Source organism: Carcharodon carcharias, chromosome 17, assembly GCF_017639515.1.
Source record: "Carcharodon carcharias isolate sCarCar2 chromosome 17, sCarCar2.pri, whole genome shotgun sequence".
NCBI lineage: Eukaryota > Metazoa > Chordata > Chondrichthyes > Lamniformes > Lamnidae > Carcharodon > Carcharodon carcharias.
The window spans coordinates 118,956,938-118,974,198 of record NC_054483.1 but is presented as its reverse complement, the minus strand read 5'-3'; the positions used below and the strand labels follow the sequence as shown (position 1 = coordinate 118,974,198).

Sequence of the window (17,261 nt, the reverse complement as noted above, 5' to 3'; positions counted from 1 at the left end):
CCTGGTGAGTTGGTAACCCTGGGTAAACTAGTGAAGATGGGATATAAACCTGGGGAATGCACAACACATGCCGCTTTTGAAAGAGGAAGGTCCCCAAATGTTAATCAATAACCTGGGCTCAGCCTTGGCCACTTCCGCAAAGGGAGCCCAGATTGCGCAATACCTCAAGGGGCGGGGCTTATGCCAAGCGGGTGACGCGAACTGGACGCGTAACGTGACGCGCGACAGTGCGATGACGTCATGGATTACGCAGCCGGGTACGTTGGTCTGCAGAGAGTGACGCCGCGGGCTAATGTCGGAGTGGCGGGTTTGTCTGCGCCCTGTTCGTCCCCGCGGGGTGCGGGCGGCAGAAAGCACACGGATAGAACCCGCCCGCGGTGCCTGAGGGTTTGGGCGGTGGTCTCGGGTCGACGGACAGACGAACGAACGAAGGAGCCGCTTTCGGCTGCTGTACGGGGGCGACGCCATTGGGCTGGGCAGGTGGCGCTGTTGCCATGGGAATGGTTTCCTGTTGATTACAGCATTAGAACCCCGCCCCCTCCGCATAGACTGGCCTCAGCTCCTACTCTGGCGCTGAGCATGGCTCCTAGCCCCGCCCCCTCCGGCGCTGAGCGTGGCTGGCTTCACCCCGCCCCCTCCTCCGGCACTGAGCGTGGCTGGCTTCACCCCGCCCCCTCCTCCGGCACTGAGCGTGGCTGGCGTCGCCCCGCCCCTCCGGCGCTGAGCGTGGCTGGCGTCGCCCCGCCCCTCCGGCACTGAACGTGGCTGGCGTCGCCCCGCCCCTCCGGCACTGAACGTGGCTGGCGTCGCCCCGCCCCTCCGGCGCTGAGCGTGGCTGGTTTAGCCCCGCCCCCTCCGGCACAGCCTGGGTGATGTCGCCCCGCCCCCTCCCCGGCTCCGAGCAAGGGTGACATTTATTGCCTGTACTGTGAGCTTATTTTACTTAACTCATAATAACTTTGTTTTGAAAAATACATTGCTAATAGCCTAAGACTTAACTACCAGTTTGTTTTCCAGTGCTGCACTGGGGGAGTGCAGCAATATTGGAGATGCCATCTTCTAGAAGGAATATTAAGTCCCACTATCAGATCAACATTAAAGCTCCCACAAACAATATGATGACTGGATAATCTGCTTTCATGGTGTTGATTGAGGGATAAGTTATGTCTATGCCACTGGAGCATTCCTCTGCTCTTCTTCAGAATGGTGCCAGGCAATCCTTACATCAATTTGAGAGGGCATACGAGGTGTTTGTTTAAAGCCTCATTCAAAAGACAGTGCAGCACTCCCTTAGTACTCAAAGTTAACCTTTTTTTGGCCTCAGGAATGCACTCTCCTTGCCTCTCCACTTCACCAGATATCCTGTAAAAGTGTCCTCAATCTATTTTTTTGGCCAGTACCTCTATACTTTTGAGTAACTGTTTTGATCTCTTTACATACCTTAATCGTTTCATTGCAATATCAGTGACGCTACTAGTTATAACATTTTAACATTTGTAATGAAATTCTAAAGCATTACAAAACCAATTACTTTTTCAGGTTAAGTCTAATAAATGACTTATGCCAGACCATGTTAACAACCTGCATTTAGCATCATTAACATTGTAAAACATTCCAAGAGGCTATTTAGTCTATTTCCCTCTAATAAGAAGTTGGTTCAACATAGACGTGGGATTCTGTGTTCAGGGGATTCATTTGGATCATTTAAGACTTATAGACTTAAAAAAAAAATTGATTACACACTTATCAAAATTCAGCTGAAGCTGTAAGTTAAACCTGGGCAAGATGACAGCCATGTTTCATTTTTCATTAAAATGTGAAATCTTAAACACAGGCAGTTTAAGTCCACAATAATAATTGTTTTTTTTCCAGGATATTCAACACATTGCAGACACAGTTTGAACGTGATTAAAAATGCCAGAAGTAAAGTCCATGTTTCGAGAAGTCCTTCCTAAACAAGGTGTGTCTTTATTTATTTGTGTTCTGCTGTTCTGGGTTAAACCATTTGCCACAGCTGAATATATTCTGCAATGTTGACACCTTCTATTTCATCTTCCCAAGTTCAAGAACTTTAGGGTGAATCTTTGTTTTAGTGAGTCAGATGAGCCTATTTTAATAGAGAAGCAAGATACTCTTGAGGTTGGAAATCTAAAATAAAAACTGAAAATGCTGAATCTCCACAAATGCTGCATGAACTGATTTAATACTTCAGGTCAGTGACCTTTCATCAGAATTGACCTGAAATATTAACTCTTATTTCTCTATTTACAGATGCTGCTTGAACTGCCGAGTGTTTCCAGGGTGTTTTGTTCGAATACAAACTGTACTTGAGAAAACCTTTTAGTACCTACAGATGAGCTATTTATTCAAATAATGTGAGGCTGATAGCATTACCTGGTTAGGCATGGGATCATGGAATATACTGAATCCAGTCCACCAAAACATATTTACCCAGAGCTGGGCGGTTACCTGGCACCAGTATCAGAAATAACAACATTTGTTTACACCAACTGTATTGAAAACCTGAGACAGCAAAACTGCCCAAAGGAGTTTCATAAACCCTTGTTGTCTGGAAACAAGCATTTTTTAAAAAGTCAGGACCTTTTAATAAATGTGTTTTTGTTTTATGTTGCTGTAACATCTGTTTTATAGGATTTGAAACGATTATATGATACTTCGTTCCTAATGGTTACATTTATTTAGGTGATGTACTGGGTGGCACAAGCAATTGGTGCTCTGTCCTTTCAGTGGCAGTATAAAAATCTCTTGCTTATCTGCTGGCTCCAAAAGTCTTGTGTAAAATGAGTTTGAGCACTGTTGACCCAATTTGTATTCACTAAACTGCAGCCATAAACTCTCTGTAATTCAACATTAATTTATCAATGTAGATCTTAGAGCTGGAGTAAAGGGAGCTAATAGCTGACCTCGGCTTACAGTAGAAATACAAAAATAAGCTGACCTGGCCCTGGTGAATCACACTGTACATCGTATTATTTATTCAGTGTACATCTCTGCAGAAATAGCTCTGCCTCTGTTTCTGATACAATAAATCAAATCTTTTGGGGTTTTGTTTGCTGAAAACTCCATTGTTCTCAAAGGGGAAAGAGACACACACATGATGGAACAGGGATAGTGTAGAACAGTGATTGTGGACCCTGTTCTTTAACGTGATTTAGTGCAGCACCTCATATTGCTGTGTAGATTTAAGATTGGCTTTTGTCGTACACATGGTATTTAGCATATTGTCTTAGTACAAACAAAACAGCTACCAGGGAATTGCAGTTGTACCGCAAATATGAAGAAAGGAACAGCTGAAGTTTAATTGATTTAGTTCTGAAGTACTGTACTCCTCCTTTAATTTTTTTACAAAGAGGTGATGATTTTTATACTTGGAGTTATACAGCACTGAAAGAGGTCCTTTGACCCATCCTGTCCACGCTGGTCATCAAGCCCCTATTCTACTCTAATCCGATTTTCCAGCACTTGGCCCATAGCCCTGTTTGCTATAGCGTTTCAAGTACTCATCTAAATACTTCATAAATGTTGAGGGTTCCTGCCTCTACCACCCATTCAGGCAGTGAGTTCCAGATAATCGCCACCCCTCTGAGTGAAAAGATTTTTCTTCAAATCCCCTCTAAACCTCCTGCCCCTCACCTTAATTTTATGCCCCCTGGTTATTGGCCCCTCCACTAAGGGGAAAATTTTCTTCCTATCTACCCTAGCTATGCCCCTCATAATTTTGTGCACCTCAATCAGGTACCCCCTCAGCCTTCTTTGCTCGAAAGAAAACAACCCTAGCCTATCTAGTCTCTCTTCATAGCTGAAAAGCTCCAGCCCAGGCAACATCTTGTTGAATCTCCTCTGCATCCTCTCCAGCGCAATTACATCCTTCCTATAATGTGGCAACCAGAACTGCACACACTACTCCAGCTGTGGCCTAACGTTTGATACAGCTCCAACATAACCTCCCTGCTCTTATATTCTATGCCTTGACTAATAAAGACAAGTATCCCATATGCCTTCTTAACCATCTTATCTACCTGTCCTGCTGCCTTCAAGGATCTATGTACTCCAAGGTCTTTTTCTAGGGTCCCACCATTCATCGTGTATTCCCTTGCCTTGTTACTACTCCAAAAAATCATCATCTCACACTTTTCAGGATTAAATTCCATTTGCCACTGTTCTGCCCACCTGACCAGCCCATCTATATTGTCCTATAGAATAAAGCTTTCCTCCTCACTATTTTTACCACACCTCCAATTTTCATGTCATCTGCAAACTTATTGATCATACCTCCTACATTCATGTCTGGATCATTAATATACACTACAAACAGAAGGGACCCAGCAGCGAGCCCTGGGGCAACATTTTCCCACCATCGGGGGGGGGGGTGCGGGAGCGGGCAGACAGACCTCCAATTGGCACCATGCCATTTCTCGTGGGCGGGCGAATTAAGGTTCGCCCAGCGTGACGTCTGCACAGAAGCACTATGCGCTTTCTGTGTGGGGGAGGAATGCCAAACATAGAAGTATGCTCCAGCACACACGCGCATGAAGGAGCGTTCCGATCTCCCCGAGACTCAGTGCTGCCTCAGGGAGATTGGTTCCCAAGTGAAAAAGTTATTCTGTTGAAAATTTCATTTACCATCCATGTCACATGAATTGGGACATGGACATAATTTTAAATAAAAGTGAATCTTAATTTTTAAAATTCTGTAATGAAACCTCATCCCGCCCTTAGGTGAGGTTTCATGCTTTTTCAGGTGCCCGCCAGTGCTCCCGACCTGCCCACCAACCTTAAGTTTGGATGGGCAGGTCCACTAATTGGTTTAATTGTTTTTTGAATGGCCTCAATAGGCCATTGATAGGTTGGCGGGCACACACCTGACTTGGCTGTGCCCCCGCCTACCTGAAAATGCAAATGATGCAGGATGATGTCGGGCAGAACTCCTGCGTTGTTCCCGCCCCTGCTCGCTGACGGGAAAATTCTTCCCCTGCGGTATGCCACTGGACACAGGCTTCTAGTCACAAAAACAACCTTCAACCATCACCCTCTGCCTCCTGCCACTAAGCCAATTTTGGATTCAATTTGCCAAATTGCCCTGGATCCCATGGCATCTTACCTTCTTGACCAGTCTCCCATGCGAAACTTTGTCAAAAGCCTTACTGAAGTCCATGTAGTCTATATCAGCTGCACCACCACCATCTACACACCTAGTCATCTCCTCAAAAAATTCAATCAGGTTTGTTAGACATGATCTCCCCCTGCAAAGCTATGCTTACTATCCTTGATTAATTCCTGCCTCTCCAAGGGGCGGTTAATTCTGTCCCTCAGAATTTTTTCCAGAAATTTTCTTACCACTGATGTTAGACTCACTGGCCCATAGTTCTTGGTATCCCTCCCACCCTTCTTGAATAGTGGTACCACATTAGCTGTCCTTCATTCCTCTGGCATCTCTCCTGTGGCCAGAGAGGATTTGAAAATTAATGACAGGGCCCCTGCAATCTCCCTTGCCTCACACCACAGCCTGGGATGCATCTCATCTGGGCCTGGGGATTTATCCACTTTTAAGTCTGCTAAAACCTCCTCCCTCTCTGCTAATTTGTTCAAGTATATCTCAATCCCCCTCCCTGATCTCTATACCTACATTGTCTTTCTCTATAGTGAATACAGATGCAAAGTACTCATTTAAAATCTCTCATACCCCTTCTGGCTCCTCACACAGATTGCCACTTTGGTCCTCAATGGGCCGAACTCTTTCCCCAGTTATCCTCTTGCCCCTAATATATTTGCATTTTCATTTATTTTACCCGCTAGTATTTTTTCATGCCCCCCCTCTTCACTCTCCTAATTTCTTTTTTATATAACCCCCTGCACTTTCTGTACTCCAAGGGCTTCTGCTGTTTTGAGCCCTCAGTATCTACCATAAGCTTCCCTTTTTTTCCTTATCCAATCCTGTACATTCCTTGATCTCCAGGGTTCTCTGGACTTGTTGGTCCCACCCTTCACCTTTGTGGGAACATGTTGGCTCTGCACTCTCACTATTTCCTTTTTGAAAGACTCCCAGTACTCTGACGTAGATTTTTCTACAAATAGCTGCTCTCAGTCCACCTTGGCTACATCCTGTCTTATCATATTAAAATCGGCCTTCCCCCAATTCAAGACCTTATTTCCGGTCCATCTTTGTGCTTTTCCATAACTACCTTAAATCTTACTGAGTTATGGTCGCTATCACCGAAAGGCTCCACCACTGACACTTCTACCACTTGCCCGGCTTCGTTCCCTAAAACTAGGTCCAGTACTGCCCCCTCTCTTGTAGGACTTTCTATGTGCTGGCTTAAAAAGCTCTCCTGGATACATTATAAGAATTCCGCCCTCTCTAAGCCTTTCACACTTTGTCTATCCCAGTTAATATTGGGGAAGTTGAAATCCCCTACTGTTATCACCCTACTATTTTTACGCTTCTGAGATTTGCCTACACATCTGCCCTTCTATCCCTGACTCTTTGGGGGTCTATAGTACACTCTCAGAAGCGCCCCCTTTTTGTTTTTAAGTTTTATCCATATGGCCTCGTTTGAGGAACCTTCTAAGATATCACTTCCTTATTGCAGTAATTGACTCCTTGATCAATATTGCAACATCACCACCTCTTTTACACCCCCCCCAACCCCCGACTTGCCTGAAGATTCTATACTGCGAAATATTGAGCTGCCAGTCCTGCCCCTCTCTCAACCATGTCTCCGCAACAGCAATGATATATCTCCACGTGTTAATCAACACCCTCAACTCATCTGCCTTACTCGCAAGACCCCTTGCATAAACCCCTTGCCATCCAGCCTTGTCATGCTCCCTTGTGCCTTAACTTGATTACTTATGGTCTGCTTCCAGACTGACTTGGATTTTCTTCTATACTTGTCTGTACATCACCTCCTACTTTACCTCCACTCCGTATCCCACCCCTTGCCAAATTAGTTTAAACCCCCACAAGCAGCACTAGCAACTCCCCACAAGGATGTTAGTCCTATTCCGGTTCAGGTGTAACCCGTCGGACTTGTACAGATCCCACCTTCCCCAGAAACTGACCAACTAATCCAGGGAACTAAAGCCCCCCCCCACTTCCTGCATCAACTCTTCAGCCATGCATTCATCTTCTCCATCTGCCTATTCCTATACTCACTAGCACACGACACAGGGAGTAACCAGAGATTACAATCTTTGAGGTCCTGCTTTTCACCTAGCCCCCCAAATTCTTGTTTCAGGAACTCATCCCTCTTTCCACCTATGTTGTTGGTACCAATGTGAATCACAATCTCTGACTGTTCGCCCTCCCCCTTCAGAATGCCCTGCAGCCGTTCAGTGACATCCTTGACCCTGGCCCCAGGGAGGCAACACACCATCCTGGAGTCACGTCTACGGCCGCAGTAACGCCTGTCTGTACCCCTCACTGTTGCGTCTCCTACCACTATTGCTCTTCCTCTCTTTCTCCTCCCCCTCTGTGCTGCTGGGCTCTGGCTGCACTCCCCAGATGAACCGTCACTATCACTGTTTTCCAACACAGAAAAACTGTTCTTGAGTGAGATGCACTCTGGGGCTTTCCTGACCACTTGCCTGCGTCCCTTTTTCTGACTGATGGTCACCCAATTCCTCTTTGATTGCACTTCCTTAAGTTGTGGGGTGACCACGTCCAAAAACGTGCTATCCATGTAACTCTTAGCCTTGCGGTTGCACTGCTGTCTCTCCAGCCTACGCTCAAGCTCCGAAACCCAGCGCTCAAGCTGGTCAAACCGGTGGCACTTCCTGCAGATATGGTCATCCAGAGTGCCAGGAGCATCTAAGGCTGCCCACATTCTGCAGGCCGTGCAACACAAGGAACTGACTTCCCCTGCCATAAACTACTCTCATGCTAAATTTAAGCCAAGTAGAAAATTATTTGTTTCTTTTTTTAAAAAAAGCTAGAACTCTTGCCTTTCCTTAATGTAGCTTTAAAGTGGAGAAAAACAATTTATCCACCACCTACCAATCAGCTCTCTGCTTTGCGCTGATGTCACTTTCGTCAGCCTGTTTCGAATCCTGGCAGGGTTCCTCTTGGTGTTTAGCTGCTGCTCCAGCTAGCTCGATCTGGGCCTCGACCCTCAGGCTTTTGTATACATTTTATATACATTTGTTCTGAAAGCTGTTTTTGCATCCTAAGCCAAGTGGAAGTTGCAATATAAAGTGAAATTTAAGGAAAGACAAAAGGGAAAGCTCAAGAGACCAATGGCAACAAGCACTGGCATGAGGAGTTCAGCAACAAATATTGTGTTTATAGCTTTAAGATATGTTATTCAGAGACTAGCATATTCTACAAATAGGACTCTGAGCATTTGTGATTCCTATTTAGAGTACTACTGTGGCTTCTGTAAGGACTTGTACTGGCAAGTATTACAAAGATCATTAAAATCTGTGCATTTACAATCGTTCTTTTTAAAATCAGGCTGGTAAATCAGCCACTTGTGTAGAGTGGATTTCAACTTAATCAACCATAAAATTAAAATATTAGTTCTGGAACAATAACCTGTTTAGCTTGCAACGCGCACACACTACTAGAATTAATGGCTCTTTTAAAAACAAACAACACTAAATATAAAGAACATGATCAGAATGCTTTCTGGATACTGTTAATCAACCTAAGTAACCTGTATTATTAATGGTACTATTTGCCCTGGCACTTTAGAAAGCATGTGCAATACCTGGTGTGCATACAGACCAGGGAAGTCCCCAACTTGTGTTTGTTGAATCCCAGCCAGGTCAGAAGTAGGGATGCTAGTGTCCTGGGCCTGGGAAGATAAAGCAGCCAGGAGTCATCCAATCAATCAAGATCCGACAATGAGCATTAATGCTCTGAAATAGTAACTATTTTCCCTACTGAAAAGGAGGGAAATGAAGATAGAGAAACAGATTGAATATTATGCAGTTAATACTACACATTTATTTTAATCCATAATTCATTTACACTAGGTCAGCTCTCCTTTGAGGATGTTCCTGCTATGGTGCTCTGCAAACCAAAGCTGCTGCCACTTAAATCAGTAACGTTGGAGAAGATGGAGAAAATGCAGAGGGAAGCACAGGAGACCATTCGGCAACAGGAAATGGCACAAAAAGAACAGAAATAAGATCATTTCCCCAATCTCACTGGATTGATTGTATCCACAAAACCTGTCACAGTTACATTCCAAGTTGTAATGATAACTTACCATCATCAATTACATCAGTATTGTGAAACTTCAAGTTGACATTTTGTAACGCTCGTTTTAACTTTGATTTGGGGTTAGTTGTATTTTTAATCTAAAACAGAAACATATTGTCTGGTTTGTCATTCACACCAATTTTGAAGAAAACAGTCGTGCAAGCTCACATACCACTTGTAACTCTTTTGACTACAAACCAAATAAACTAAATTAACACATTAAGGGGCTGCCTTTTAATTTGCCCCAAAGGGAAACTGCAAAAACAAAAGACAACATTTAAAGGAAACTTACAAATATTAAAGCAAATTAAATGAACTTTAAGTAGATTGTTATACCACATGGTGGCATTAGTCAAATAGTCAACGTTATGTTTTTTGGGTGGGGAGGGCATTAAATACACAAGCTCAAACCTCACAGTTATGGTGCAACTGATCATATCTGTTCCTCTCAGACCTCACTATAGGATTGCATTAACATTGACATACTGGAAGCACCTGTCATGTAATGTTATTCAAGCAACATTAGAATTGAGGAAAGTATTATGCTTTCTGATCAAGTTAAAAGTTAAATTATTCAGAGTAGTCGTATGCCATCATCAGTTCAAAGAATGACAATAGAATTTAAGTTCTACAGATTCCAAATGGTATAGCTGCTGTTGCTTCAGTGGGTCAATAGGTTATGGGATTCAAGCTTCACTTTAGGGCTGCAGCATATAATCTAGACTGGAGTGTTGCAATGGCAGAGGTGCTGCCAAATGTATGAGATACTACAGTAATGCTCCCTGTGCCTGTTGTGATGGTTTAGGTGGACATTGTATAGACAAAGGAAATCAAGGAAGTTCTCCAGGTAGTCTAACCAACAGCACAACAGATTAACTGCTTATTTATCCAAATGATAGTGGTGGGATCTTGCTATGCATAAATTGCCTATACACATAACAACCCCATAATGTAACTTGTTGACACATAACAACCCCATAATGTAACTTGTTGAATGTGAAGCACTGAGATGTGATGATTTATATATGCAAGTTCTTGGCTTTAAACTTAATTTGAAGTTAGAATCAAGAATTTTGTTAGAGACCTGGGAACTTGGGTGGGTTCAGTTTTCAAAAAAAGTTCTAAATTTCAGAAGAAATACCTCCAAAGCCACTACATTTTTTTCCTTTTAAAATCAATTTTGGATCTAAAATGTTCTAAGTGTGTTAATTTTAGCTCTGAAGGTTGTTTCTCTTATCAACTCCCCTCTCCACCCCTTACCATTTTCTTTCATGCTAAGCGCCATCAGCCAGTCCACTCCTTTATGTTTTAGGAATGTAGCATCAGGCAAAACAAGTGACTTCCTTTTGGAAATGTTTCGTCCTGTCGGTTTGATATGACAATTGCTTTAAAGAAACTCTCTGACATCCAAGGAACTAAAAGAGCTTGGGTGCTCTACAGAGATGGAATTCCAAACAATTTCAGGGAAACTTCCTAGGGTGTTAGAATTGTTTAAGTTGAATAAAATCAGTTGAACCTATTGCGGTATTACAAGGGTGCCTTGCACGTATGCCTGTTTTCTTACACTGCAATGCTAATTACTACAAGTCACAAGTAAATTTTCCTAGGTCATCAGCTACAGCCTGCAACTTCATATTATCAAAGATCTAATCAAGTTCAGCATCCTGTCATTCACGTCATTTTTGTTATTTAGACATCCACTCTTTTTATAAAGCTGTTATTTATTTTTAATGTGCTATGCCATTTTAGGAGTTGAACAGTGCATGAATCAGTTATGTCCCAGTGACCTTAAAAAAAAATGATGCTTATTGAAAGGTGTCATGTCAAGGTAAGATGTCCTGTTTTCAGTTCTTGTGCTAATCAGTTCCATCAAAAATTCAGGAGATACAAATTTTCTCCACGGAGTTTTTAAATATACGTATTAAGCTTTGTTTTATATTCTAATCATTCACCAAATTTAAAGCTAGTAAAATAACAATGCTTACCAAAAGGCAGGGATTCTCACCAGATGAGAATCACAAACCCAATGATCTATCAGTTCAAGTGACTCCAAGCATGTCACCATTTCAGGTTCTTGGTAAAAATGAAAATGTTTGTTTTAATACATACTGATACAGGATTGGGTACAATGCTGGTCATCATCCCACAACAAGGGTATGCTTAATTTTTTTCCCCCACATTCTAACTACCATCCGTATAAACCAATTCCAATTATAATCACCTCACACCTCTTTTCTATGCAGAAATCTCAAAAATATGATGATTCACTTTATTCCATTAAGAAATCATGAATGTTTTCTTTGATTAAACAATTTTTGGTCTTTTTAACATCTCTTCATGGCTCAAGCAAGTTATAATAGTGCATGGCTATCTAAGGTATTAGTTTTGGACCAAGGGCGACTGATTCTCCTTGCAGAGAAGGTGGATAAGAGGAGATTTGATAGAGATGTTCAAAACCATGAGGGGGCTGGACAGAGTAGAAAGGGAGAAGCTGTTCCCACTTGTAAAAGGATCAAGAATGAGAGGGCACAGATTTAAAGTAATTTGCAAAAGAAGCAAATGTGATGTGAGAGAAACTTTTTCACACAGCGAGTGGTTCAGGTCTGGAACGCACTGCCTGGAAGTGTGGTGGAGGCAGGTTCATTCGAGACATTCAAGAGGACATTAGATGATTATTTGAATAGAAACAATGTTCAGGGGTACGGGGAAAACGCAGGGCAAGGCCACTAGGTCATAATGCTCATTTGGAGAGCAAATGCAGACACGATGGTCCAAATGGGTCTTCTGTGCTGTTAAAATTCTGTGATTTTTGTGAGATGGAATGCATCAGATTTGCTGGTCTGATATTTTCCTATGTTTCTAACTGAACAACTTGCAAAATAGTGGTGTGGTGGGGGAAGACAAAGAAAAATCTTCACTTTTTAAAAACCAACTTTATTTTGATTTTCATGTTCTGCAAGGAAGAAAAGTACATCCACTGTCATATTCCATCTTCAAAATCAATTTTTAATGCCAGAAGTTATTTGTACCATAAATCAATTGGACAGTTTATACATTCTGCTGGAAATTGTACAGAAATAAAAAGGTAGAGTCCAGCTTTTTTTAAACTGCTTGAAGCATTGCATTTTTAGCATTAGCAGCCAAGAGATCCATTACACACAGCATGTGTAACCCATTCATAGAGATTTCAGTATTTAAGCCAGTCTTTTTGAAGACCATAGTATTCAGAAAGGCTTGGCAGTGAAGTTTGTACAAGACTATGGAATGATCAGATTACCTATATATATCCTTAGGTAGCTTATTTTCATTGACCACAAGCGTGTGGCACTGCTGTTAATTCTTCACCCTTGGAAAAAGAGAAAATCTATACCCCACATATTAAGTGCTTTTTGGTTCTATTTTCGTAGCGAATGCACTCGAAAATATTTAATGAGGTTTAACTTGTGCCCAATGCTCACATGTGATGAGAGCTATAGGGACTGAAAAGCTATAATCAGAAAGTTGACTGCACAAAAACAAAAAAAAAAATTGCAGGAACTTGCGCTTAATCACCTCTGACAACTTTCTCATTTGAAGCGCCCGCCATCTCCTTCGCTCACAAAGCGTTTGCGTCCCCTTAAAGATGAAGACAGTCAAAACAAAATAAATTAACATCGCTAATAATACAGGTACAGATAATTCTTAATCAATAGCAATTATGTAGTAGGTGCTCCTCTATATGGCACCAACTTCTGACAATGTTAAAAATTCTTGATTGTAGTGCACAAACTTGAATTGGACTGGACTTGTTCAAACTGGTTAACGCATTTTATTCAACTCATACTAAAATGGGAAAATTAAGTTCAATAACTGCACTTTACACATCTAGCTCCTAAAAAGTACATGGTTTAAACAGTGGTAACTACATATGAACTACCCCCAAGAAGTACGCTAATCTTTTTGATCCATTATCAGGAAAGAAGTGCCGCTGGCTAGTATTTATTGCTCAATCCTATTTGCCCTTGAGAACACCTTCCTGAGCTGTAGCATTCCAGCAAGTGGTGAAGATATTCCCACAATGCTGTAGTTGCAGGATTCTGACCCAGCCATGTTAAAGGAATGTCCAAATTGGGATTAATTACGACTTGGAGGGGAAAGTACCTGCTGCCTTTGTCCTTCAAGGTAGGTGCCACGGGTTTGGGAAGTGCTGTCCAGTGAATTGCAGCAGTGCATCCTGTAGATAGGAAAGTACTATGGCTGCAGTGCACACTGACAATTGAGTGGGAACACCATCCGTACATGGTGGGTGAATGGGAAGCAAGGTAAGAAGGTTAAAATATTTTTTGAAAAAAATATAAACAAGCTTTTTATACACACAAACTTACAATTTTACAATAAATAGAAAACAGAAGAAACCTTCCTTGAACCAACCATTAACTTCTGAATACTGAAAGAAACATTGCAGTATATATTACGCTAGAGATTGGATGTTTGACTGTAAAAGTGCTTCAAGGACGCAGGTCAAAAATTTAAGTAGGGAGAATAATAATAGCATAGAGTGCAACCAAATACCCTTTCAAAATAACTCCTATGTAGTTATTGTGTCTACTGTATCCTTGGAGTACACTCAACTCATTGTGTCAGTTTCATGACAGTCAATGTATGAAATACAAGTTTTGATTGGTTTGCTCTTTTAAACTCAATCAGTTGAGTAATTACCACAATGTTACTCACCTGGAGGGACAAAGATCCCTCAGCTGTTTCACTATGATCCCCATTTGATGGCACTGTTCCACAAATTGTTCCATCACATTGTAAGCCTGTGGCACATCTAAATGAATATCAGGAATTTCCTTGTACACCCTCTCAAAACCCTGCAACAGAAATGTTAGAATTTTAGAATTAGAAGTAACCCATTTTTATTTTTGGAAGCAGCAGAGTCTGTTTTGCTAGGTTCTGTACTTTTAAAAATAAATGTTGTTTCATCAGACAAGTTTGGCCATCTCACTGCAGAAACTAGGGGGTGTTTTATATACGCAGAAAACAATTTAAAAAGATAATCCAAAAAACATCTGCCAATAAACTCCCAAATAACTCATGATGTGATCAGTCATGTTTTTTAATCTCTCCCCATTCTGTCTGCATTCTTTGTTCACTCCATCCCCCATTCTCCTAAACCATATTCTCCCTACTTGGCTCACCATACATTTATACCAACAAAGTTTCATGACAAAGAAATAGTTGGCAGCATATGTAACTAGACAGTTCAATCCTACCTCATGGAAGGAGGTACAGCATCTCACTTCAGCTGAGGTTGGAAGTCAGTTGCTTGGAAATGTCAGGCATAAACTGAAGCACCAGCACTTCTCAGTACCAGGTGTCAATACACATAGACAGGTTGCTTTCACACTTAGTTCTAGTGAACCCATTTATTTTGCGAACAAAAAAAGGCAGCATTAATGTTAAACCAAAAGAGACTTAAATATCATCAGCAAACATTCAAAAGCGAGCTGCAAAGCCTTTTGAGAGATTTCTTAACAAAATCAATCCCTGAAGCCTAAAGCACAAATAATCAACCCTAATAAGGCCATAGTGGTGGCTGGGCTTTCAGCACTTTAAAGCCTTTAAATACATGCTATGCTGTTGCCCAGTAGGTGGCACACTTACTCTGTTCATTTGGTCCACTGTTATGATTGTTGATTCCCACAAGGACTTAAGTAGCTTCAGTATCATTTTGAATGTAGTTTCCCCAGTTGATTCCAGAACCATCACGATAGCCTAAAGATAAACATTTTGAATACCACAATCAAAAGTAACTCAGATACCTGCATTTTAATTTCAAAAACTCTACTAGCCACTGTTAGACATTTCTAAACAAGCTTTAAAACCAAATTACTGTAATAAAATATTGTAATGTATTACCCAGTAGTTAATTTCTAACTCAAAATGTCTTCCAAACCAAAGTGCTGGAAAAAAGCAGTTGTGAGTCACTTTTAAAAGTCTCAAAAATATTCCGAGAATTCTGGAGACATGCATATGTCCTTAAAAGCAGAGGTCTAATTTTCAATGAGACATGCCTGGGTTTTGCAGTCAGCGGTGAGGGGATGGTGCTCTCAACAGATTTCAAGGAAAGTTGCCCAGAAAGATCTAGCAATCGCTGTGGCATGGGTTTCACCGTTCCCCACATTAATTTTATGGGTTTCACCGTTCCCCACATTAATTTCATGGGTTTCACCATTCCCCACATTAATTTTATGCTAGCCTCAGCTATTGGGGATCTCCAGCAATTAGCAGCAATGTCATCAAGAAGCTCAAACTTAGACAGCAAATCAGGAACAAAAAGCACCAATTATCCATTTTACAGAGAGCAAAAATAAAGAATGGGACTTACACATGGGAATTAAGGTAAAAGCTAAAAAAAGTCAAAAACTTATTTATCTTTTATCATAATGGAGAAATTTGACATTACACAAATAAAATTATTTTTCAGGGCCAGAGGTTGTCCAGCAGTAACCATGCCTTAGTAGAACATTTAAAAACCCAGTTATACTTTATTCAACAAGGAAATAGTGGGACTTTTACATCCATCTAAGAGGGCAGATGGGGCCTCACCATAACCTTTTCATGGTTTTTACAGCGAGACTAACAACATTAAAAGTGGAGGTTCATGCCAAATCAAGTGGTTTAAGATTTCCACCAAGGGCTTCAACAGTACATCTACGGAAAACCAAGGAATCACTGACTGCAATTTTTGGGTTTCTGCATTTACCTATGACTGTGCGGACACCAGAAGTTGCTGTCAGTTTCACAGAGTGATGACGGTGAATGCTGAGTTTCACTCTCATTAAAATCACAAAACCCACGGTGGTTAAGGGGCTAAAATTATGGGGCATCTAAGAATTTGGGGTGGGGAAGAGAGATGCGGAGAATGGCTTCTCCCTTTTCCCTGCTCCCCTCGTTTCCTCTTCGCCTGCTGGCTCATGGAACATCTATCAGGATAGCTGCTAGCATGAAAAAATCTCAACTACAGGGTGCCACACCCATTACAATGTAATCCAATTATATTTGTGGATGTCATTTGGTCAGAACATTATGCAATCAAACTGCCAGGAATGCAAATAAAAATACCTGGAAAAACTCAGCAGGTCTGGCAGCATCTGCGGAGAGGAACACAGTTAACGTTTCGAGTCCGTATGACTCTTCAACAGAACTAAGTAAAAATAGAAGAGAGGTGAAATATAAGCTGGCTTAAGAGGGGGAGGGGGTGGTGGGACAGTAGAGCTGGATAGAGGGCCAGTGATAGGTGGAGATAGCCAAAAGATGTCATAGACAAAAGGACCAAGAGGTGTTGAAGGTGGTGATATTATCTAAGGAATGTGCTAATTAAGGGTAGAAAGCAGGGCAAACAAGGTACAGATAGCCCTAGTGGGGGTGGGGTGAAGGAATCGAAAACGGCCAAAAGATAGAGATAAAACAGGGCCCAAATACTCCTTTCAAGTGAAGCAGCATTTCATTTGCACTTCCCTCAATTTAGTCTACTGCATTTGTTGCTCCCAATGCGGTTTCCTATACATTGGAGACAACAAATGCAGACTGGGTGACTGCTTTGCAGAACACCTTCAGTCTGTCTGCAAGCATGACCCAGACTTCCCTGTCACTTGCCATTTCAGCACTCCACCCTGCTCTCATGCCCACATCTCTGTCCTTGGCCTGCTGCATTGTTCCAGTGAAGCTCAATGCAAGCTGGAGGAACAGCACCTCATCTTCCGACTAGGCACTTTACAGCCTTCCAGACTGAATATTGAGTTCAACAACTTTAGATCATGAACTCTTTCCTCCATCCCCACCCCCTTTCCGACCCCCCCTTTTTTTCCCAATAATTTATATAGATTTTTCTTTTCCCACCTATTTCCATTATTTTTAAATGTATTTCCACCCATTGTTTTATCTCTACCTTTTAGCCTTTTTCGATCCCTTCCCCCACCCCACCCCCACTAGGGCTATCTGTACCTTGTTTGTCCTGCTTTCTACCCTTAATTAGCACATTCCTTAGATA

General features: G+C 41.9%; 1 protein-coding gene and 1 long non-coding RNA gene across 3 annotated transcripts in view; one reads left to right on the top strand and one right to left on the bottom strand.

Annotated features, from left to right (window-relative positions):
• Positions 1-212: 212 nt before the first annotated feature.
• Positions 213-9,267, top strand: LOC121289712. Of its 2 annotated transcripts, none has more exons than XR_005945627.1 (3): positions 213-257; positions 1,873-1,960; positions 8,998-9,267. It is a non-coding gene; the product is annotated as an uncharacterized LOC121289712 (long non-coding RNA). The 2 variants fall into 2 exon arrangements; XR_005945626.1 differs by having other exon boundaries at positions 243-307.
• Positions 9,268-12,144: 2,877 nt separating this feature from the next.
• Positions 12,145-17,261, bottom strand: part of pdcd4b (programmed cell death 4b) — a 46,568-nt gene continuing 41,451 nt past the window's right edge. Inside the window, exons 9-11 of the mRNA XM_041209340.1 lie at positions 14,873-14,983; positions 13,940-14,079; positions 12,145-12,841 (exon numbers count right to left, since the gene is read on the bottom strand). Of these exons, the coding sequence (XP_041065274.1) occupies positions 12,793-12,841; positions 13,940-14,079; positions 14,873-14,983 (300 nt within the window). The 3' untranslated portion in view covers positions 12,145-12,792. The remainder of the gene's footprint in view (positions 12,842-13,939; positions 14,080-14,872; positions 14,984-17,261) is intronic.